The 24997-nt window shown below is 47.2% G+C and overlaps 1 protein-coding gene across 3 annotated transcripts in view; it reads left to right on the forward strand.

Annotated features, from left to right (window-relative positions):
- The window catches only part of disco-r (disco-related), a 378404-nt gene extending 354060 nt beyond the window's left edge, over positions 1–24344 (forward strand). For 2 of the 3 annotated variants that reach the window (XM_067356512.1, XM_012375240.2), the window contains 2 exons: positions 4435–5096; positions 18220–24344. In XM_067356512.1, the coding sequence (XP_067212613.1) occupies positions 4435–5096; positions 18220–22092 (4535 nt within the window). In that variant the 3' untranslated portion in view covers positions 22093–24344. The remainder of the gene's footprint in view (positions 1–4434; positions 5097–18219) is intronic. The other variant, XM_067356513.1, reaches the window with a different exon arrangement.
- Positions 24345–24997: the final 653 nt, after the last annotated feature.

The raw sequence follows: 24997 nt of genomic DNA on the forward strand, positions 1-24997 counted from the left end.
TTTATGGAAAAAATATAAAGTAAGCTTTAAAAATCAACGAGTTCCAATAGCATCCTAAGATCGAAAAGGGTTAAATTTTACGATATTCGAATGCTACACGAAAATGGGCAACATGCGCAAAAAAACGAGGAACGGGTAAATAACGACGGATAATTTGTCGGCTTTGCCCATTGTGCCGTTTCCGGAGATAGGATTAGAGCGCCCCGGGCAATTTTTCTTGATTCGCACATTTCCCGCTCTGTTATTTGGACTAGAATTCTGTCATCGAAAGAATGAAGAATACGCTTTTGTTCAATGTAACACAGGGATTTATTCATAAAATATCATAAGTCATAAAAAATTTTAGGAAAATAAACTCGAAGAATAAAAATTCTAGAAAATTAAAAGATTTATAATTACATATAAAAATTATAATAATATACTAAGAGCTCTCTTTTTGTTAAATCTTTGTTTCAAAGAGGAATTTATTTCCAAAATATTATTTTTTATATCCTCAGCGAACTAAAACACATAATGTAGGATATCATGACATACGATGATCGTGAAGATGCAAATTTTTCGGATTCGTTAATTTGACCGCGAACAAAACCGAGCGGCGATCCGTTTAATTTTCATTTATGGCGCGCAAATCAAGCGCACGCGGGGACGTCGTTCGGTATCGGATTACCGACCCCTCGATACGCGGACGTGCTCGCGGAAAAATTCGTTGACACACGAATGTACACTCACGCACGCACACGCGTATCCGCGACGCCGGCTTCGACCGCGTGCACCGGTATTACGCAAAAAACAACGCGCGCCTGTCAGGGGAAATAAAACAAGGATCGGGTAAATAGCGACGGTCCGTAGATAATTCTGTTTTGTTTATCACTGCCGCGGGAAATGCGATTTCGTACGCCACCGACTGACGCGATTTGTTTTTATATTCAACGTTCCCGGCCGCGGTTATGTATGTGTAATTCAGCGGTGATGCTCCTGCGGTATCTTGTGCGCGCAAAATAGGGATTATCGATTACACCGCTGAAACGCGCGCGGATCCGGTTCTAATTAATGATTTTATTTAAAGCCAAACGCGGTATCGACATCAATACCGATAATTGTCAGCGATTCCGAGCGTGCATTCGAAGCGGCGAAAAGATTGTCTCTCCGGTCTCCGTGATTTTTAATTCTAGAAACGATGGTCGACATTTAGGTGGCGAGATCGTCATCGTCGTGTAATTAAATCGAAATACCGGATAGTCATTAATGACAAGTGGCGCCCAATCGCGATGACTCCATGATTTTTATTGATCTCACGCTGCGAGGGTCCGGACCGCTCGCGGACGCCCCCGAGGGGGGCCCCCCTGATATGGCACCTATAACGACAATCACGCTGGCAACGGCCGATCGTCGCCGCACGGAGCACACCGCCCCCTCAATCTTATCGATCGCATAAAAAGAAATCACGTAATGGATCCCGGCCGCGACGACTTTCCCATCGGCACGACAATGAGAGATTATCTGTCGGTCCCGAATTCTTCGCTCTGAAGAGAGAAAGAACTGTTTCCGAGCCGTTATTAATCCTCGATCATCTGGAACACTCATAATGCTCTCTCTCTGCTTGAGACTTCGAATTAATACCAAAGCTTTTAATAAGACAAATTATTTAGAATATAATCTGGCCACGTTAAAACGAAGATTTGTTATTGACGTAAATTACTGTTTCTTTTTCTTTCAACAATTTGGCAAATTTTCGACTAACTTTACATGAATTTTACTCTCACAAAATATTGATACTAAAAATGAATAAATTGTGTAAAAATAAGTCATAAATTATCTTGAAAGAAAAGATTGCTTTCAACTTAAGCTGCAAACTAATTTTGCAGCCGCTGATTCATATACAACCTATAGTCGCTCACGCCACGAGTCTGATTTTGAAGGATAAACGATCGCAATATCCTTTTTGTAACCGCGTTACTTCAATCTCTTATCGTTCGTTTACCTGCGGCGAATATCGTTGCACGGCACGACGAACGGACACTTTCGATCATCCGTCCGGGGCAAGTGCGGAGCGCTCAGGTTGATGGGGAGAGACAGATAGGAAAGAAACATTAGCGCGCACACGTTCGATTAACGTTTTCGTCGTACGCGAAACATGCCGCCGCCGTGCGATTCGCGATACGATCGGCGAGTCCGCGCTAAGTCTACGGGACTGTAAGGAGGTCCATAAACTTTCGTGTCCCGAGATAGTAATCGTCAGGTGCGAAAAGCGTGACGGTTCTGGAGGGAAAGCGTCCGCGCAGGCCGCCGCCGGTCCCCGCGGATGGGTGTTCCTCGCGGTGTGCGCGCAACCTCGTCGCTATTCGTCGTTGCGTCCAGCAAAGTTGATATTTTCTCTTTTTGCGCATGGCGTCGGGGCGGAGTGCGTGCGATTCCCGGCCGCGATTATTACTTATAACGCAATATCGAAGCGCGCGAAGGGCGACGAGCGGGCGATGATCCGCTTTTGCTTCATTAGGGAACGTTGCACTCAAGGTAACAATAAATCTCCGGCCTTATCGATTTCACGACGATACGATACGTCGATTTGTCATATGTTTATCCGGCGCTTATTATATGCGATTTATCACGCGCCCGATCTCTCGCGCTACGTTCGCAACACGGGCTACGATTATTAATTTAAAGGCGAGAGAGGGTGGGGGAGCGCGAGGGGGAATAGTTAATGTAAAATGCATCCTGTATCGATGCTCACGCGCTGCATTCTTTCGATAACGCAGTCAGGAATTGTGAGCCAATAGAGCCGGATCACCTATAAATAATCGTGTCGCGCTGCAATGATTTTGTAAGAATTGACGGCGTGTACGGTGATTTTTGCGCGTCGCTTTTCCGTTTCCGTTATCAAAATGCTTTTTCAGTTCCTTATAATGCACATTACTGAAAGCATTATCAAAGTCATTTCTAAATAAAAAATTTGCGAGTCTATTGTTACATTTGCGAAATATAATTAAATAATTATTTCATTGTAATTGCTGAAAAATAAACATCTAGAACTTTTTAGAATAATATAATCACAAAGCGTTTTAAATTAAATATATTTCTATACCTTTTTTCATTAATGAACGTATATAATGGTATTATTGTTATGTTTGTGATTATATACAGCCGCGTTGAATTCATTTGCACAACGCACCTTGCATCGAGCTACTTATGATCGTCCACCTCCTTCGCAATACTAACTTTCTCCTCGAATATCAAAGTGCAACTCGAATCGGATTATCCGCACAACTGCACTACAAAGTAGCCTGTATTAAGTTCTGGATAGTATGATATATATACATATGGGTATATACTATAATATTCTGGAATGCGTTTATGTCTCGCTTTAGTCTCCGTCATATAGCTTGAAACAAATTAACTTCTACGCGGATATACTTGTCTTATAAACGCCGCATGATGAAATAATTTATGCTGTATCTACTCGCAGTAATCGCACGAGAAGCCAAAATCTCAAAAACCTATTATCTTTACAACTCCGATCTCGTGATGAGAAAAATTGCGCCGCTGACTCTCCGTTCTCATTAAGTTGAAAAGAGCTCCATATCACGGAGCGCGCATTACGAGCGCGGCGAAATCGAACGTTCGAAATCGGGGATATCTTCGGACATTGTCTTCTCTCCACGCCGGTAGCGTGCGGGATGATCCTCGTCGTACGAGTCGAGACGATACGACGGCGGCGGCAGCAGCAGGTTGATGGATGCCGGAGTCTCATGAGAAAATCCGAACGGTGGGGATACGCCGCGCGACTCGTCGTACTCGTCCTCGTACGCTTCGACGTATAGTGGTGGCACACAGCTCTAGTGGTGGTACCGGACTGCCGGCGGCGGCGCCGGCAGTAGTAGTAGTAAACGGCGATAGTAGTAGTAGTAGTAGTAGAATGACGCGGTGCTCGTAGAAGGGTCGACCGGTAGTGGGGACGGTAGGTCCGGTCGCGAGGACGCGTGGGGGTAAGTAAGTACCTTTGGTACCACGGCGACCCTAGGTTGCCTCGACGATACCGGAGACAGAACCGGAGAGAGAAGGACAGCAAGGCCGGAGGGGCAGGGGGGGGACAGAGGGGAACGGGGGACACGCGAGTCCGCTCGAGGGGACGACTGGAAACGCGACGGAGAAAGAGAGAAGTCGAGCGATAGTAACCACAGGAGCGAGGAAGAGACACGATGCGAACGGAGAAAGACGAGCGTGTGCGGGGGTGGGAGTACCCCGGAGCTTGGGACACTGGTGGGGCTCCGCGCGAGAGGAGGGTTGGGATCGGGACACGGCGGGTGAAGGGGGGCCACAGAGGACGTTTGTCCACGTTCACTCATCGACACACACGCTCGCACCGGTGCGCGCGTTCACTGTCGTGCAAGAAAGCTCTTTTCTGACCTCTCTCTTTTCCACTTGTCTGTATTGCAGCGCTGGCGCGACTGTCAAGCATCCACCACCAACAGCAGCAGCAGCAGCAGCAGCAGCACCAGCAGCAGCAGCAGCAGCAGCAGCAGGCTCAACAGCAACAACAGCGGCTGAGCGGTGGTGGTGCCGGCAGTGGGGATGTCGTCTCCAGCCCTCGTCCCGCTGGTAGGGAGGACAAAAGCGTCGTAGGGAGGGTAAAGCATCCGGCGACGACGACGTCGACGACGACGACGGCGATGCCGACGACGACGACAGCACCCGCGGCCGACGGTGGAGGCGGTGGGGTTGGCGGCGGAGGAGGTGGAGGCGGCGGTAGTAGTGGTGGTGGTGGTGGTAGTGGTGGTGGCAGCAGTGACAGTGGTAGTAGTGGCGGCGGCAACTCTGGTGGGGATCGTAACGGCGGCGGTGGTAGTGGAGGTGGTTGTGCCGGTGGTGGTGGCGAAGTCGCGGAGAAGGAGGAGAGGCCACCGGCTTCAGAGACTGTCGAGCCGACGGCCGCGTTTGACGTCGCATCCCTCGTACTCTACGGCTCGCGCGCACTGCCGATACGCCTTAAGATCTTGCTCGATCAGTTGTTCAACCAGTTGCCCGCCGCGCAAGTGACACGTATCCTAGCTGCCTTCGGCTGGACCCACGAGGATTACACGCGAGGATACATACTGCAGGTGAGTTGACACGTTCGAATTCACCTGACATACACACAGACGCACACACTCCGTCGTTTGTCGCGCGCGCGTCGGGACCCGCGAGAGTCGCCCCTCCGCCGGGGGTTGAATATCGCATCACCGCGAATCTACGATACACCCGCGACGACGCATCCGCTCGCTCAACCACGTGACGACGACGCCGAGACTTTGACGTGCCGCACTTGGACGCCCGCCGGAGTGACACGCGGTTGACGTTTCGCGCGCGACGATCAGCTGCGCTGCGAAGCGAGACGAGACGAGAAATGTAAAAGCGCGCCTTCGATTTTTGGATTACCTCCAGATGTAACAGCGACCGCGAGAGAGATGATCATTATTTCGGTGACATTTGTCGTGAGTAGATGCTCCTCGCGCTTTGGCAGCCGACAGGTAATCTGACCAAGTTCGTACCGACGCGAATATTTTCGCACACACGCTGACGTGAATCGAGACCTTTCAAATTGTCGGCGGGGAAAACGTTACGTAATGCTCGTGTATTCGGTCACTTCTAATCACTAATGATGTTCTGCACACAATACGCGATGTTAAATCCTCGATAGGATAAAATGCAGCTGTCAACGTGCACTAATCTCCTACCGATCGGTCAATAAAATCGAATCACTTTGATATTTTACGGTGATCATAAAATACAGTCGTGTGACAAATCGTAATAACATAAAAAAATTAAAAAAAAACAGAGAACGACGATGACAGTGAGGACAGAGTTGAACGACGAGCAGTGCATCGAACAGTGCATCGGATGTCAGTGCAAGTGGTGTGAGCGACGTCGGAGCGGAGGATCGAGAGATACACCGACCTGAAGAGAAATACCTGCACGGTAACATGTAAATTCCAATGGGAGTTCCGTCGGCCGCATCCGCTACATCGAAGAGGACGGAAACGACGAAGGAAGTCATCGAGGAGAGCAAGAAGATGTGGTCTCGCGAGGAGAATCGACCTGTCTATCGAAAAAGTCACTCGGAGCGACGCATGATCGAGCTTTGTTGTGCGTCGCCAAAGTGCTGGTTTTCTTAATTCAAAATTTTTTCGGAAAAGAAATCCAAATTTCGGTGAGAAATAACGAAAACTTATCGGATATATTAAGCGTCTAGAAAAATATTTGTCGATGTGGACTTCGTCCGATTATTTGTCGGCTGCCAAAGCGCACGGAGCACCTACTCACGGAAAATGTCACCGAAATAACAATCATATCTCTGAAAGAAAAACACTCAGAATTCGGAGATAACGACGTACAGCTGCTGCATAATAATTCAATATAAATCGTTACATAAAAATGTTGTCATTTGTGTGACTGTGTTGAAACAGCATCATTTCTCTGCAAACATCGTAAATTTTTGCATGACAATTGGATGTTATTTAACAAACACAGTGGAAAGATTTTTCAATTGACATTTTCCTCATCCTGATATCTTGATCGTAATCGAATCCGGTTTTCTCTCGCTACTGATTTCTGCGATGTTCACCGTGCGATCATCACGTTTCCTTGGATCAACGGATGATGGTCGGAGCATACTAATGGACTGTTCGTCTTTAATCGATAGTGTGCGTCGATCAGTGGAAAAGAAGTGAAACTTTAACCGCGAATTGTCGATCAACACGGCAACTATCGGTTTTTAACTCTTGATGGTGTCAAAACGAGACTGTTATCGTCGTTAAAAATAGTGCTGTTTGGACATTCGTCTCTGTGAACGAAAGTTTGTCAAAAAGATTTCGTGAAAACGTAAAAGAATATTATCTAAAAATAAAAAAAAAAAACGCTATTTAAAATTTTAAATTTAAAATAAAATTTTAAGCTAACTTGCATCTAAAAGTAATAATTCATAATTCTATGCGACGTTAAACATAAATCGAGCAGTTGTAATTATACGGATGTTTAATTTGTAAGTGAGAAAGAAATACGATACTTTGAACAAAGTTGTAAAAACATGATGTGTTGGAATAATAAGTGCGATCGATCTTTGATGATGATAAATTATGCATCTAGATAATTGGTCGTAATTTTTATATTTCATTCAGAAAAAATTATTTCATATCGTAGCACGCAGCGCCAGGTGCAATCTGTGAGTGATTAAAATAGAAATGACATTCTTAGACAACAAATCCAATACTCGCGTCGTATTCTGCTGAGATTATTATATCGCGCCAATCTCAAAGGCGTATCGAGCTAATTAACCGATCTTTATATTTTATTCAACAATCGACTTTGTAATATGACAGATCGCGCGGCATATAATGTGCAAATAATCGAATTGCAGACAATTTTCTGAAACGATAAAATTATAATTTGTTTCAATACATTCTATCGCGATAACGCATTCTATTGCTCACATTTTGATTTAAAGATAATTGCCAAGAAGCAATGACGCATCGAGGCAATCGTAGAAAATTTGCACGTAAAAACTTGATTTCGCAGCGATCTCATAGATTTCATATGTCACGTAGCGCTTCGTGCCGCGAAGCTCCAAAAACACGCACCGCCGTGCGTTAATCTTGCGAGACGCGCGCGCGTTAGGAAACGAAGAGTATCCGTGTAAACTGAATTGCGCCGATGTCGGCGTGAAATTAAAACGTACAGGAAACCGGTTTCTCGCGGACGACGGTACTATGTACGTATGCACCGCGGCGATGCGCTTGTCCGTTGCAGCGGCTCCGCAAAGGCGTGGGTACTGAGAGAGCGTGCGCGCGAGCGCTAGAATTTAATCGGAATAAATTTCAGTTAGCGTGAAGAAGAGAGAAAAACGAGCGACGTCGGATTGTCGCACGCGATGTGCAAAAAACCTTGAAAGTTCCTCTCGAACGTCGAAAAATGTTCCTTGAAAAAGCGACCGGGATGACACGTGCGGGCCACATACGCGTGCACGCTATCGCGCGCTCTCGTTTTGTTTACTTTCGTTTTGTCGAACAAATTTAAACCGAAATTTAAGCTCGTTAGAGTTCGCGTGACGATACACTTCGAAACTCTATTAGCTTCGTACTCCTCCTGGTACTCGGACCGTTCGGTATTCACCGTTTAGGTATTTCGTCGCCATGAGCGAGCCCGACGAAGACACGCGATTGTCCGGAACGGATGTCGAAATACACGCTCCGATAGCGATCCGTTACGTCTCTCTAACAAGTCGAAGCGCCGAGAATGACATAGATCCAACTGTCATAACGTAGTTGCGGCAAGATTAAATTAGCGTCATAGTTCTAACGGGGAATGTTTTCTAACTATTCCCGTGATTATTGTCAAAATAATACAGCACTGTTTGACACACGCTACTGCGGTGAACAAGGTGCTTCTTTGAGTCATAGAACTTTGCTTTCCGCGAGAATGTTTAGTATGTGTCATTGAGATAGATGTAGGTATCACATTTGTTTCTCTCAAAATTTTCATAATAAAGAAGAAGCAATTATATATAATTGATAAAGTTGATGAAGAAAATCGTTGAAGTTTAATGAGTACGTTAGTGCCAATTATTTATGTGAATTACTCTGATTTTTTTATTACAAAATTAGCCACTTGTTGTTTAGGATCTACATCATTCCGAGCGCTTCAATTTTTAATGTTGCTCGCGCGGAAAATAGACCCGAGTTTTGCCATGCAACTTTGTGCCGTCATAATTGCCGACAATGTCGAAAACACGTTTACATATCAAGCACCGTCAGAATATCGATCGGTTGCAAAATTCTATCGGTTGATGCATCACGATTCTCGAGTCGTTAATTCCCAATCTGCGACGGCGATTTAGTAAAAAAACAAAGTCATAAACTGTAGATATTTCGCTTGGAATATGCATCTCTCCGAGCCGTCAATAGCATTTTCGCGGTCAAACGATGGTTTATGACTCATTATGAAAGCACCTTCGTCGAGTAGCTAATTCCTAATCATCGTGTACAACGCGAAAGTATCGCTCAGGAATTAGGAACCTTCGGATTTGCATCCTCTTCCACATCTGGCGAACTTCTTGCGGTCGAGCGCTACTTTACGGCTCGTTACCAGAATATCTTGCCCGAGTCGCGCGAGACTTCCTGAATCACGATCCTACTAGCGCGGAAGAATGTCACGTTGGGAGATTGATTTATGAGAGACCGAGAGACTTCAGCTCTGCTCCGGATTTGCATCTCGGTATGTAAGCTATCTCCGAGAGCGTTGCTTTATGACTCGTGTCGCAAGACTTTCATGGATCATGATCTATACGGCAACAGTGTCTCCTGGCGAGTCGGTCTGCTATCGGAATCTCCGTCACGAGCTATAGGATTCCTGAATCATGATGTATAACCAGAAGATTTGCCTCTCAGCATGTAAAGTTCATGTCTCCTTACAAGACATATCTCTTTCGGACATTCTAAATCGCAATGCATAGCGCAATACCGTCGAATGCAAAGGTGGAACAATTTTTGCTCGGCGAGAGTTTCTTATCGCAATCTATCGTAAGAATTCTGAATTATCGATGACACAGAAGTGTCGTTTCCGGGAAGCGATCTGCGAGCCAACAAGAACTTCAGTTCGTGCTCCCGATCTGCGTCGTGATGCATAACGCAAGACTGTCTTTTCCGAGAGGAGTAATCTACGAGCAACCGGGAACTTCAACCGTGCACCGAATTTGCATGTTCTATGCGCTAGTAAAGTTTTCGCGGTCGAGGGCCGCTTTATGACTCGCCACGGTGGAATATCTTCTACGAAGGAGCACGCTCGGGAAGATCGTCCTCATGGCGCGGACGTGGAAACGGTAAATCACGGCTCGGCGGACCGACCGGAGCAAGGGTGATCGTCGAAGAACGCGTTTCGCGCAGGCCAATTTCGCACGTTGCAGCCGTGTTGCGCGAGCAACGGAAGCGGTTGCAGCGACCCGTTCGCAACGACGGCTAGGCGGAATAAAGTGGAATTTTACGGAGGCCGTTCGGCTACCACCGATTCTGCAGCTTTATGACGAATCTTGCGACGGAGAAAGAGGCGAACTTAGGAACGCAAAACCGCCTCTTCGCCGTCATGGTAGCGCGAGATTTACGAGCGAGTTGCGCGTCGGCGAGCGAGTTGTGCGAATCATGAGGATCTACGCATCCTCGATCGAAAAAGTATTGAAAACATCATCGATGCGATAATCATGAAACATGAAATGGCGAACAACATGGTGATAAATAATAATCAGTTTTCAATAATCTTTTATTTGATGATAAGATTAAAAATCTCCAAAATTTCTACTCTATTTGAGTGACAAATTTTAGTGGAGTGTTTTTAGTGAAGTTTTACTTACGGAAAGTGTTTCCAGATATTTTATCAATACTTCTGAAATAAATATAAGATATTTTTGATGTAAAGGAAATCTGTAGATTCATCTCTCTTAAACTTAGTTATGGTTGAACATAGATTACGTATAAACCAGCCAAAAAATCTTTAAAAAGAAAAGAGACATAACATTCTTAATACTTGCCAATGATCGGAATGTATTCGAATTCGAGAAAAAAAGATAATCTCTTGTGGTAATGGTCTACGACATTGTAAAAAATATTTTTCTAACGATATCCTAAACAAGAAAAGATAAATAGATAAAAGATAAGATTCGTCTGGTCGATAAAAGGAGAAATTATAACCATCTAAGTTGGAAACATCATATATCGAAATCATAAAGTTTTCTCTTAAAGAATAATTGAAATAAATGTATTAAAAATATATATAAGAGTTAAAGCTTGTCAAAAATGTTATATTTTAATTAATATAGTAATAGCAATCTTATAATAATCTGCTCACAATTTGACATAAAATTAATCAAATAAATCTTAAATCGCCAACGATCAAAATAGATTAACAGTTGCTAATTACTGCAGCTGCACACTGAAAATTAATTTCGATATTCTCTCATAAATAAGTTCTCCGAGATACTTCTTGACGATACATAGATACATCCATCAACGTAGTTTCGTTCGTCGATCGAATTCAGGCAGAAAAATCGAGGACGATGTGGAGTCCTTCACCGGGTGGTCCGTGGTTTCCAAAAACCCGTCAAAATCTCGCCTGACTGAAAACCGATCGTCGCTGCGGCGATTGTCGAGCGTCACGTGGAATCGTAATGTCGAAAGTGGCGACGTAAAGCAGACAAGGGAAGAACCGGGCGGCGGAGACCGGTGGAGATAGTAGCCCAGAGACGATCGACCTGTCATTACTCCACCTCGATGGGAAACATGAGTCAAAACCGTAAATTACAGAGCCATCTCGAAGACGATTCGAGGGTACCGATCCGGGAGTGTTTGCCAGATGAGAGGGGTGCAAACGGGGGGAATGGAGGAAGGGAGAACAGGGAGGATCGGCCGTCGCGGGTCGAGCACTCGAGCGGAAACGCAAAATCTGGCGCGCGCAATCGGCGAATTAAAACTTCGACATGCCATTTACATGGCTACCGAAACGACTGAGTCGAAATGACGATGACGACGGGAGGATGGGGGGAAAAGGAAAGGAGAGAGCGGGATGATCAGGGCAATACGAGAAAAATTATAGAGCGCGAGACAGGATCGGTTTCTGACAAAAAGTATAACTCGATGACAGGATTGTCGAACGCAATCAAGATGCGCGCAAGTCGAAATGTCGGTCGGTGATTATGGATATCTCGCGCGCGCGGATGATAGAGGGATTTCGTGTGATGTAAATAAAACTAGGAAAGGAAACAAATGATGATTCCGTTGAATCATGAACACTTGCGAGCCGCGGCTTAACATACACATCTTCGAAAGTCAAAATAAATCACGCAACATTTATAGACATGCATATATTTCGAGAGACGCACATAGATATGTGTGAGAGATCTCCGAGCTGCAATTAATCACAAATACCTTTCTAATTATAACTTTTTAATTATAATTGATTTCGAATTTTTTTTTCTTTCTTGGTCCGCGTGAGTTCTAAAATATACTCGTGCCTTTTCTCGTTTTATCCAAGCCGATTCGTGCTCCGCGCTTGCGAAAATCTCAAAACATGACGTTAACGAAGGCATGTGTGACGTGCAAAGTATCAAAATTCCGTTCGCGTCGAATATCACGTTAGCGTTTATTTATATTAGCGATGAAACACCGTTACCCCCTTGCGATCGTGGCGATACGGCTAATCGCCAACGATTGGCCGCGATGTCTCCGGCCTGGTGAGGACATGGATCACCACGACGACGACGACGGCGACGATGACGACGGGAAACGTGTTTCGAATGTAAATCGTTCGCACATGGCGCTTCGGCGTGGCCAGTGCCTCTCGAACGCACACACATCGAGATGTGCTTCGGGCTGTGGATGCGTTTCGGTGCCCGGCGCCCGGGGCGACTCTCGAACGAATTACTCGACGATAATGTCAGCGTTAAACGTACAAGATCGAGCGATCAGAGTCACATTGTTCATCCTTCGATGTTGCATTTACGGCACCGGATCCGCCATCCGATATCGCTTGCGGCCGGAATAACTTACGACGCGAGTCCGTGCTCTCGCGGGCTCTTTCGTGTTTCTCTTTCTCTCTCTCAGTTTGTCACGCATTCACGACGCGCATTCAGCAACAAATGCGACCGTTCGCGGCTCTGAGTTTTGTCAATATGATACAATATGATTAATATCTATGAAATTATTTTCCGTAGTTGTTTAACGGAGTGTCACGTATGTCGGCATATCCGCGAGTCCCATGCGGCATATAAGAGGTTCGGAACAAAAATGACGCAAGTAGAAAATAGACCAACGTTGTTGCGTATCGCGCAGTTTCGAGATCGCATTTGTAAATTATGATCTCCGCACGACATGATGTAATCGATATCAAAGCGATTCCCGCTACACTTTAGTCTTAAATTAAAACTCAACTCTCGCATTTTTTAGTTTTATTTGTCGGATGCATTCGACATTGGAAAAGACGAAAATCAAACCTTCTTCGAGCAGTCAATTTTTTAAATATAAAAATTTATATTCTTATGTTAAATGTTAAATAGTTTTAAATTTTACTTGTACATTCGATTTAAAAAGAGACGAAAATTAAACTTTCCTGAAACGGTCAATCTTTCTGAAAATCTGCGAAAGAAAAATTTCTTAATCGCGGGCGAAGTCGCAAAAGACGCCATTTTCACGGCTTTAAGCGGTAAGCCGCGACGGTGAAACTCCGCGTTGCATCGAGGTTGCGTTTTACGACGTGCCGGTGGCCGAGCTCGTCGGATCTCCGACGACTTCGCCAACAGTTTCTCTTCGCGATCGTCACATCGCTAACGAGAGCGCGTGAGTAAAGTCGAAATAAAACGGCGCAGTTGTGGTGGCCGCGACAAAGAGCTAGAGAGTGAATCAAAGAGAACATTGAGAGAGAGAGAGAGAGAAAAGGAGATGAAACAAGAGTGCCAGAAAGAGAGGAGGAGGAGGAGGACAGAGGATAGACGCAGGTAGCTGCAATCCAATTTAGCGGCGGATATCCACGCGAGATCTTTACGATTTCTACCCACGAATAAGACAGGGACCACTTACCGTGAAATCATATGCAGTGTCCAGTCACGGATGCCATTGCCGCCGCCGCCGCCGCCGCCTCCACCGCCTCCGCGTCGATTGCCGTCGCTTCCTCCGCGGTGAAAACCGAACTGCGTCGTACAACGCGCCGGCGATTGCGTCGCCAGATGGCAGTACAGACTGGAACAAACGAGGTCTGGCTAATGAGATGCATATTCCACTGCCGTGATTGGCATCGCTGTATTCGAATAATTAATGATATATAATCGGAAATAAATTCTTTTTAATTTACAAATAATAAATTTATATATTAAATCAACTTTTCTGACAAATTAACATCCAGTGTTGGATTAAAAATATTATTCGTCTGAGAAGAAGCGACTTACGTGCGTAAATCTGTTCATCTAAAAGCTTTGCAGTCTCTTCTTTTTTTTTTTTTTTTTTTAATTTTTATTAAGGAGTAGGAATAATAGTCCCATCAATTAACAACTAATAATAATACAAAGTAAACGACGTACACAGGGAATTGCGTGAACGTTGCGGGAATTATGCGAATCATACGCGAAACACGAGGATTGAGAGAAACGTAATGAGCGAGCGAGTAAAACGAGGTTTATCTTACTTCTTCGGCTCTCGTAATTATCCATTATGCAATAACGCGGTAATGGTTTGCGTCTCGTTCTTGACGCCTCCTTTATTCCCGTGTACCCAGCCACTAAAGTTCCCAGGGTCCCGCGTCGCGCTTCGTATACGCGAAACACTCAGACGCACGCTATTATTTAAATTAACTACTACCTATTCGAATTTAATTAAAGGCACCCCTGAGCTTCCTCCGAAAGACAAAGGGAATTTTGAATACGTACACGTTGTTGTACACTCTGCATTCGGTGCAATCGTTCCATTTACTTCGCAAAGTTACGCTCGTATTAAAAATCTATAATTATGTTAGGAGGCGCGAGTTTTTAAATATTAATTAACTTTACAAGTTACGTACTTATGCCAGATATATTAAATAAGTTCTAAAATACTGTTAATAAACGATGTTCCCTCTCACGATTGCGATAACCCGATATTGCAATATTCAAGATTGAAATTAATGAATATAAATGATATTTTCATATGAGAATGTAGATAGGATTAAATTGATTTTAAATATTGTTTACGGAGACATGAATAATTTTTGCAATAAAAATATGTAAATCAAATTAATTTTCCGATTTTAATATTAAATTTTTATTAAAATATAATGTAGAAGTGAGGAGCGGTCTTCTCTTAACTTTAATTTTAATTATGTTATATATAATTATTATTTTAATAACCAAGATCCAAGTATATTTCAGAAATAGAGGCTGCGGTAAGAATTTCTCGTCTCCCTGAATTTTCATCGTCAAGACCGCTTTTCGTCATGATCCACCGACCTCGCCCACACCGTTTCACACTCATTTCGCGTCCCATCGGACACGCGGGAGCACACGGAACGGCGAAATTCCACGCTGCGGAATTCGGCCGTGGAGGGGATGAGAGAGGGAGGTCGAGCGTTGTCGGAACGGTCTTCATTCGCGTGCGGGATTAAAATTCGAGTCCCACGGTACACGGTAGTCTTGCGTTCTCAGACACGACCGTTCGGGTCCTTTCACGTAAAGACGAGAGGCGCGTTTAAGCGCTTCGCGGAACCCTTTTTTTTCGTCTCTGCCCCCCAAACGTCACGCACGCGTGTATGGTACGGCCGCGGGTGAACGATGACGCGCGCTCCGTCCGATCCTTCGTAAAGTAGCGAATCTATGGGAAAAGCATCCTCGGCCTTCGAGATTGCTCTCTCTCTCTCAAGGATCGACAGCTATTGGAAGTGGCAGGCGCGATGTAAAGTCTCGAAAATAGCACACTGTTTTTGTTTCTTTTTCAATTCCGAGATCTATTCTCGATGGTTACACAAAGAACGACGAGAAATCACTAGCAAAGCTCAAAGCCAGGATAATTTCAATAAATTTAAAATTTTTATTACATTTATTCATGGGTATGCAAGAAAAATATTGCGGGAACATTCAACTTTTCACGAAACAAAGACTTCTTAGTTGTAAGTTTGATGGATAACTAAAGTCTCTCACCAATTATAACGAAATTACGCTTCAGAGTTGAGGCTTGCAGAATCTTGCATCTTGTGCGTGTTCAATTAATACTGCATTAGGCATTAAGGCGTGCAGCGATTCGCGAAGGCATTTTACATAACTTTCAATAAAGAATAAATACCGTTGCAGTGCAAGATTTTGTCGCGTGTAGATTGCCCGGTGATCGATGGGAGAAAATGAACGGTCGCAAAGAATGGCGTAACAAATTCCCATACGCGGTATCACAATGCGCATAAAAATTCTCAAATTGCATACATCGCGCGCGGAGACGAGCAACCGGAGAAAACGTCGTCGCGCACTCGTGGACACATGAGAAACGGTGTGACATTACTCGCGCCTCATCAAACGATAATCTATGCGATCTACAAGAGAAATAATATACGGTACGACGTCACAGCTGTCGCTGCCACGTGAAGTTTGATTACCGTCGGCAGAAATAAAAATCGGAAAATTACACTTCGTAGCGGTACGGCCGAGCGTTATTCATTGTCTTTCCATCCATATGGTTTCAATTATCTTCAGGATGTTTGGAGACTATCAAGCGTTTTCTGCATAAATGTCGTTTAGCATTTTTGCAGAAAATTGATTTTTACTCATCTTAATGTGTGTATAATTCTTTACATAATGATATTTCCTCGCGAGCGCATACGTGATAACTTTATGGAATACAAATTATTTTTTAAACGATACCTCCCCCCCCCCCATTAACTTATGCTTATATATTTTTTAATATATATTTTGCAATATTTTCTATGCAAATATTTTCTGATATTCTTTTATCATTTCGGGCCAGACATCCTCTCTCTTTATTTATTGACGGAATAGGATGGATGAACTGAATTTTAGAATATGCCGCGTACAAAACGGTATTCCACTTTATACGATGTATACAAGTACTGTTTATTTTATAACAAAAAAAAAAAAAAAAAAAAGAAGGATACTTTACAAATAGATCTGCGAGATCGAGGTGCCGATCGAGCTCCATGACGGCGCCGAATCGATTCTATCAAAGAGAACAAAAACTTCGTGGCAGCGCCTATTATGTCCGCCGGCGCGATCGCCGGCATTCGTCTGACATTCTTTATTTTTGCGGTTTCGCCCGGGGCGAAAAATAACGACGTCGTTCCCGCGATCGAATCCGGAGTGGCGGCGGTCACGAGTGTCCGCCGATGAGTGTGTCTCTCATTCTCGGCCGTGTGCGTGCGATATACGGTGGCGCGTGCGCGCGCTGAAGAAATATACACGGGACGCGAAAAGCGTCGCGGCGCTGGGCGTCCTGCGTTACGTCGAGGTCCGTCGGAATGCATAAATATACAATCCGCGGAGAGAGAAGGAGGCAAAGGAGGGAAGGAGACAAACTTGCGCTCCATATACGCGGCCACCCTGAATTTATAAGAAGCCGTGACTCCACACGAGCGCGATACGTGACGTCCATGTGGAACGTCGAAAGCGTATCGCCAGATTTACGCTTCTCCCGACAGGATACGTATCTCACCGAGAGAGAGAGAGAGAGAGAGAGAGAGAGAGAGAGAGAGAGAGAGAGAGAGAGAGAGAGAGACCGGAATGAGAAGTTTAACTTTTGTCAAGTAACATGATTTCACGAAGTGAAATTACGGCAAAGAAATGAGGAACGTCCAAAGTTGCAATGTTGTGCAGCAGACAAATTAGGCAGATAAATAATCGATAAATAATTTCTTAGTAAAATATCGAATTAATGTGCGTGAAATAATAGTTATTAAAAATAAAATATTAATATAAAATAATGCGTATAAAAAATTGTAATTTTTAATAGATAACTTATTGCTGCTTGCACGTTACCTAATTTCCAGCGAAAAATAAATTACCTGGAATTTGCGATACCAAAGTATTCACATCGTTACATGGAGTTCTTAGCGGAATGCGATGACAAATCGCTAAAACCTGATCGCAAAAAGCGTGTCGTTAATAGCAGGTATGAGAGGAAGACAGATCGTGTATGTATATCCAGCGAGATGCAAGGTTAAATCCTTAACGCGTTTAAGTGCAATCTCGCCTGCTAACAGGCGAAGCAGAACTAATTACCCGCTACATTAAGCGTCATCAATCAATCCTTTTTATTTATCAGCCGCTTTTTGTGCATTCCATTTCACAAAAGTAACGGAACGCGAACGGGACGCCTGACCTTCTGCAGTTGACAATGTAGGAAGCGTTTTTTATCGCGACGTATAATTACACCCGAATAAAAATAAGCACCCCCTGTCTACCACCGACGATTATGCTAGTTGATCGGCGATATCGCGCGTTCTTTACCGCGTGATTTGCGCATTTGCGCAATTTCTCACATAGGCTAAACGGTGTAAGTGCAGACAGTTTACGACAATGAGTGTCGCAAATTGCGTCTTCTGTATATTTGTTATTTTCTTAAAAATAAAAAATATTTATAATATTCAAAATAAATAATCACAAGTAAATTTCAATATAAATTGTAATAATTATAAGATTCTTCAAGTTCGAAAAGGCAATCTTTTCTCGTCTTCTGTTCGCAGGACTCGCAGAACGGCCCGGTGCTGGACCGATGGAGTATCTGCTCGGCTGAGGAGGAGCCGCTGGTTCTACAGCAGTTCCTCAGATTCGCCGAGACGCGTCCGTTTGTGCAGCAGTTGCTGCTGGCCGCCGGAACGCCAGGTGCGGATGCTATGTCACCCAGCAGACGACCTTCGCCACCGACGATGCCACTAGCACACTTGCCGCCCCCGTTGCACATGCTCCACTGCGGCCTGCCACCGCCGGGCTCGCGGTTGCCGCACCCGTTGCCACCGCCGCCTCCACCGCTGCCGCCGTCGTCGGTCTCGCATCCCTCGATGTCGCCGACGGCGCAGAAACACCACTATTCCTCGGCCGGCAATCCCATCGTCACCAGCAGGGCGAACTCGCCGCCGCGTTCCTTGGACTCGCATCTGACGGTGTCGCCGTTGAATCGGTTGCAGAGCATGCAGCCGTTCGACTTTCGGAAACTGGGCACTCTCGGCCTGCCGGCGTTCCCGCCGTTGCCGCCGCCGCCGTCCGCGGAGCAGCTTTTGCAAAATCGCAAATCTATGAGGAATCCGCAGAGCCCGCACAGTCCACCCCATCACTCCACGGCGTCGCAGTTGCAGAGGCCGCACATGCCGGTCGCGCCGGTCTCCTCGTCGGCGCTGACTTTCGGCCACCCGCTCTCGGTTGCAGTTTCTTCCGGAGCGCTACCACCGAGTTTCCCCACGCATTTCCCGCCGCCACCGATGGGCAAATCGCCCGGCGGTATCGGCGGACTGACGATACCCGCTGACGTTCACAGCGGCGGTGAGAAGAGCAGCGAATTCGGCTCGGAAGAGGACGAGGACGACGATGAGAATTCCGACAGCGCGTTGAACCTCAGCAGACGGGACTCGGCTTTGTCGAAGCATGCGATTTCCGCCGAACACCGTCACCCATCGTTATCGCTGCAGACCGCGCCGCTGGGCAGGCCGCCAGGTATACCCGGTCGGAAACCGCACTCACCGGGCAAGCGGCCGGGCAGCCAATGGGGCGGCGCCGCAAACATGCCGCCTAATCTCGGCACGCCCTTCATTAATCCTACCACCGGCAAGAAACGTGTGCAGTGCAACGTCTGTCTGAAAACCTTTTGCGACAAGGGCGCTCTGAAAATCCACTTCAGCGCCGTGCATCTGCGCGAGATGCACCAGTGCACTGTGAAGGGCTGCAGCATGATGTTTAGCTCGCGCAGGTCGCGCAACCGGCACAGCGCCAATCCGAATCCGAAGCTGCACTCGCCGCATCTACGCCGCAAGATCTCGCCGCACGACGGCCGCTCGTCCATGGCGCACGCTTTGGTGCTGCCGCCGCAAGTCGGACTGCCGGTACCAGCCACTGGACTGAATCACCTGCCTTTCGGCTCCTTCCCGTTGCTCACTCCGCCGCCGGATCTCCGCTCGCCGGCCTCGTTGTGCGCGTTGGACTTCAAGCATCTCGATCTGTCGTCGCAGGGTCAAGGCAGACCGTACGACGAGGCGTTGCAACAGAGAATGTCGGTGAGCGCGAATCTGTCAACGACCACCGCCTCGACGACGATGCCGATGGCGATGTCGACCGCGGCGGTCAACACGATTACGACGACGGCGCGAAACTCGTATCCCGGCAGCGCGCCCATCAGCGCGGTTTCGCCGTCTACCCAAGCGTCGTCCATGATACCGGAAGGCGAAGAGGACGACGACGACGACGGCGGTATCGTCGTGGTCGCCGAAGACGAGACCAGCAATCTGCCATCGAGATTGCAACCGCTGCGCGCCGACGACGACGAGCAGCCGGCCGATTTCAGTCTGGCGAAGCGGCCGAAGCTCTACTTCGGCGACACGGCCGACGAGGATCTCGCTAGCAATCCCGACAGCAACGAGGACAACGATTCGATAAGCACGATCGATCAGCAACCTTTCTCCGTCAGCCAGCACTCGCTCAACTCGAGTTCCTTCCACAGCCGCGGCGTGCGCAAAAGAAAGTCGCAGCATCCTACGCGATGCGCCGTGCCGGCGGAAGTTCACTCTTCATCCACCGACGGCGATTCCTCCAATGACGAAGAGCAGCAGCGGATTCAACGGCGATGCCTGTCGGACGGCGGCGTGGTCACGTCGACGCCGATGACGGAGTTTCAAAACCAACCGGAGGACATGTCGATGTCCAGGCTGGAGGCGGAAGAGCGAAAGATCTTACCCGGCTCGCCGAGAAATCTCCGAGGTGGTTTCCACGATCGCGAATCGAACTCGCGCTCACCGGACGCCGGCAACAGAGAGCGCGAGACTGCTGGCAATCGACGTGACAACCCCTCCTCCCAGGACAACGCGGAGGATCTACCTCAGGACGAGCCGCGGGACTTGAGTTCGAGGGCGAGCAGCGTCAAATCGCCGAAACGACAGATCACTCCGGAACCAAAGACCGATGGCGCGCCGTCGTCGAGCACGGCGCCGAGCGGGGCGGCGGCGACGGCGGCAGCGACGGCGACGACGACGACGACGGCGACGACGACGACGACGACGACAACGGCGAAGAATCCCGACGCGACGTCCGCGGAGCGGAAGGATCGACGGCCGAGCGCGGAGAGCGACGAGACGACGGCGAGGGTGAAAGACGAGACGGTCACGAAACGCGAACTTGCCGAGACGGCGCGGGAGGAAGGGAAGACAACGAACGACGGAGCGGAGAACCGCGAGGACGAGGAGGACGACGATGATGAGCCCATGGAGGAGGTCGAGGAGGATGATGATGATGAGGAAGACGCGGACGACGCGCTGCGCAATCAAGAAGGTGAGCGTCCCGATGATCCCCCCCGTGCCCCGAGCTCGGTCGACAGCCGTCCGACGACAGCCGACGACCTCTCCCACGACTCCTCGACCAACACTTTGCGTCAACTCGAGTCCTTGTCGCAGGGTCGATGCGCGATGCCGTACGCCGAGACGCAGCGGGTGGCTTCGAGGTCTGGCCGCGGCTCTACCAGCCCTATCAGCCTCACGACCCACCAGGAGACCACCATGGACAACTCCTCACGTGGCTCTCGTTCATCCAGCGCCTCACCCTCCACAGCGGCCATGGATATGGACAATAGCCTGATCACGTACGCGCGCTACGAGAACGGCGGCTTCGTCAGCACCCAGGAGGTGCCGCTCGACCGTGAGAATCCGCGCCGCTGCACCGCCTGCGGCAAGGTCTTTCAAAACCACTTTGGCGTCAAGACTCACTACCAGAACGTCCATCTCAAGCTGATGCATCGCTGCAGCGTGGACGGCTGCAACGCGGCTTTCCCCTCGAAGCGGTCGCGCGACCGCCACTCGGCGAATCTCAATCTGCACCGGAAGCTGCTGTCGACGTCGTCGAGCCCGCCACTCTCGTCCAGCCTGCCGCCGAGCCTGTCGCCGCGTGTCGACGATCCGCAGATGAATCCGCTGCTGCACAACGAGTTCCTGGCGCGGCTCTACGCGGACGCCGGCATAGGCGCGCTAGGCGCGTATCCTTTGGCGCCCGGACTGCCGTCCGCGGTCGACCTGGCCGCCAGGATACCGCCGCCGCATCCGCTGTTACTGCCGCCGCATCTTGGTGCCACCTTCCCGGGTCTCTCCTCGTTCGCGTCCCATCTGGCCGGTCTCAACGGCCTCACTCATCAACACTTGAATCATCTGACGAGACTGACGCAGGAGCAAGGTAACAGACACGCGTCTGCCTCGGGCTCGCCAATGTCCTCGCCGGGCTCGGACGATCGCAAAGAGGAGGCCAGATGCACCGTTCCCGGCTGCGAGCGCGTCTTCGGATCCAGAGCTGTGCGGGACGCGCACTCCAGAGACCCGCAGGCCCACCGCGACCTGCCGATTTTGTCCACCAGCGGCGGTGGCTCGTGACCGATCTCGTTCTGCGGTCGCGGACATGACTATTATCCTCTACTGTGATGCCAAAATCCTAACGGCGATTCGACTCGACCAATCGATCGCCGATGATCTCGCTTCTACCTGGGGGTCGGCAGACGGGGTGCGGTTCCTCCACAGAGTCCGCTCCGTAATCCTATTCGTACGTTCGATGGACGTGCGGAAAAACGTGCAATATCGAGCAGGAGTGCGCGCGGAATGATCGACCATCACGTGACTGACTCCGTACGAGAAGTGGTTGCCCGAGATCGCCGAACGCCTGCCCACGGAGTCGCAAACCAGTTTCAATGCGGTAATATTTGCCTGCCAGTTCTTTCCATTTCTCCGATTTTATTCGTCAGGATGCAACACGCGATTTGTTGGGCTAATCTAGTCAATTGGGAAATCTTGATTCGCGCGTTGTCGGAAGCGAAGGGTCGAAATCGCGCGCTAAATCGTTGCCAGAAATTAAAAAAAAAAAAAAATAAAGAATCATGAAAATTTTATCTGACTGGAATATTGTGCGTATCTCGCAGTGGCAAACAAATTACATAATACATTTAAAACTTTTTCTACAAAATTAGATGATTTTAATTAATTTCAGAGAGCAGAAATAGGATCTGCATAAATATCCTATCATGTGCAATTTTTATCTACATAACAAAAAAAAAAGAATAAAATTAACTTAAAACTTTTCTAGAGAAAAAATTAAATTTGTGAGATTTTTTATTTTCCTGGCTTATATATAAAACGAACACAAAGCAGCGCGCGAATGTATCAGTGACGCATTCCCTTCGTACCATTATAAAAAAATCGCATCGTGGCACTGGCTGGCATAAATTCAGAATCTAACTGGTTGATTAAACTGCCTGACTTTGAAGATCTCTCTACGTTCGCGCGTGGCGTGCGATCATTTTTTCGCGGGCCGAGAAACCGACGACCGAACGCGGCGAACCGTTCGGCCGTAGTATTTTGTCTTGTCCGCTAGTTGTTAACCCTTTCTCGCCGAAAATGACGATCGTTACGTTTGTTTTATTATTGGGACTGCTTAACATAATCAGGACTAAAGGCGGGGCGAAAGAAGGACGAGCGTTAGAAGGACGGACGCGGTGTTCCGGTCCCGAAGGGCTAATTTCATCATCGTTGTGATAACGTGTACGTTAGCGAATAACGCCACTATTTAACCAATAACCAGTTACTACCGCTGTATATAATAAACAGACATAGTACCTTTCGGTGTAAACGCGTAATTATATCGACTAAGTTCTACCAACGCGCGCCCGACGCGCGATAAGGTTCAACGACGATTAGTTTTGTAAATGTGAAAAGAGGAAGAGAGAGAGAGAGAGAGAGAGAGCAAGAGAGTCGGTGTATACACATGCCGAGAGGAAAGGAGTGCGATGTCGCGTCACGACGGCAGCTAGGAAGAAATGCAATCTTAGTTTAAGGAGCGGGAAAGCTCACCCCCGAGAGCTCGAAGGCTGAAGGGAAGAAGACGGTCGGGCTAGCGGTATAGATAGACGAATGGATCGACCAGCAAATCAAAGCGACAGCGTCTCGCGCTAGATAAATGAGAATAGATAGATTTTATTTATTGTTTCCTAGAAACCCCCAACACACAAACACACACACACACACACGCGCGCGCGCGCGCGCCCAATATTATACAGATTACACTCGACACGTTGTACCAGAGCGGCCAGTAGCGGGCACTGCCGCGAATAACTTCCTCCTCCTAGACTTGTAAAATCGCGTTGTCTTTTTCATGTGAAAATCAATCGGCGTCGGAGCCCCGCTGCTCCCGTCGTCATCCGAGAAAAATTACTCGAATGCATGGGAACACGAGCTTGTACCATGATTTTGGTTGTACATATATTTTATTTTCGTATATCTACGTATATACGTATGATTTGGCGGTGGTGCGCGCCGATGTCGCGGCGCGCGCGAAATATTCTCCGGGAACGTATGTGTAAACAGTGTAAACGTGGAACGCGTTTTTCTATCGAGCCTTCGTTTGCATTTCCGCCTCAGTGAGAAAGAGAGAGAGAGAGAGAGAGAGAGAGAGAAAGAGAGAGAGAGCGAATTTCCCCTTCACCCACGACACACGATGAACCTATTACTACTATGCATTAAGAGCGAACGAGATTTACAATTGTAATTATGTATAAACCGAATGCTACGATGTATATTATAGATCGATTATAAAAAACACACTCATGATTATGAAAATAAATACCTATCAAAACTAATTCACTAAACCTGTTCTTTTTTTCTCCATTCAGCAATAAATCAAAAATAGATTTATCGATTCAACTCTCAAATAGATTATTTGCAATACAAATTAAATGTGAAACTTCTTTCAACGTCTTACACTTCTCATAACTTGTATTTTATATACTATTATTATTATTTCATTGACGCACATATTATTATCATTAATAAGCAACTACTTGCTTGTTTCTAAAAATATAAACTCAATATCCTAACAGAAAAATATTTATGAAAAAAATTGGGAAAAAAAACGATTGCCGACTGAACGATCAAGATTTATATTTCTGTCTCCGCCTTGACGAAAGAGTGGGCAGCACTTCATCGAGCTTTCGGAACGTCGACACGAACAGATACGTCCGCGTGTACAAAAATAAAATAAAAAAATCTCACCACGCCCACGCTCTAACGCAGGTCGACCTCGTTTTCGCGGAAAGAAGATCCTTCCTCCGCCAGCGATGCCGGATCGTTTATCAGAGGATCTCGCGGGCGGGCACGTGCACGCCTACTAATCCGCGAGCCTCACGAAGAAAAGAATCTCCCCGGCGGAAGGGTTGTTCTCGGCTAGACTTTGAGGAGTCACACTCGCAATATAATGGAGGAATTCTAAGGGCCCTAAGGACGGTCTAGCATT

The sequence above is a fragment of the Linepithema humile genome, chromosome 6 (genome assembly GCF_040581485.1).
Source record: "Linepithema humile isolate Giens D197 chromosome 6, Lhum_UNIL_v1.0, whole genome shotgun sequence".
Lineage (NCBI taxonomy): Eukaryota > Metazoa > Arthropoda > Insecta > Hymenoptera > Formicidae > Linepithema > Linepithema humile.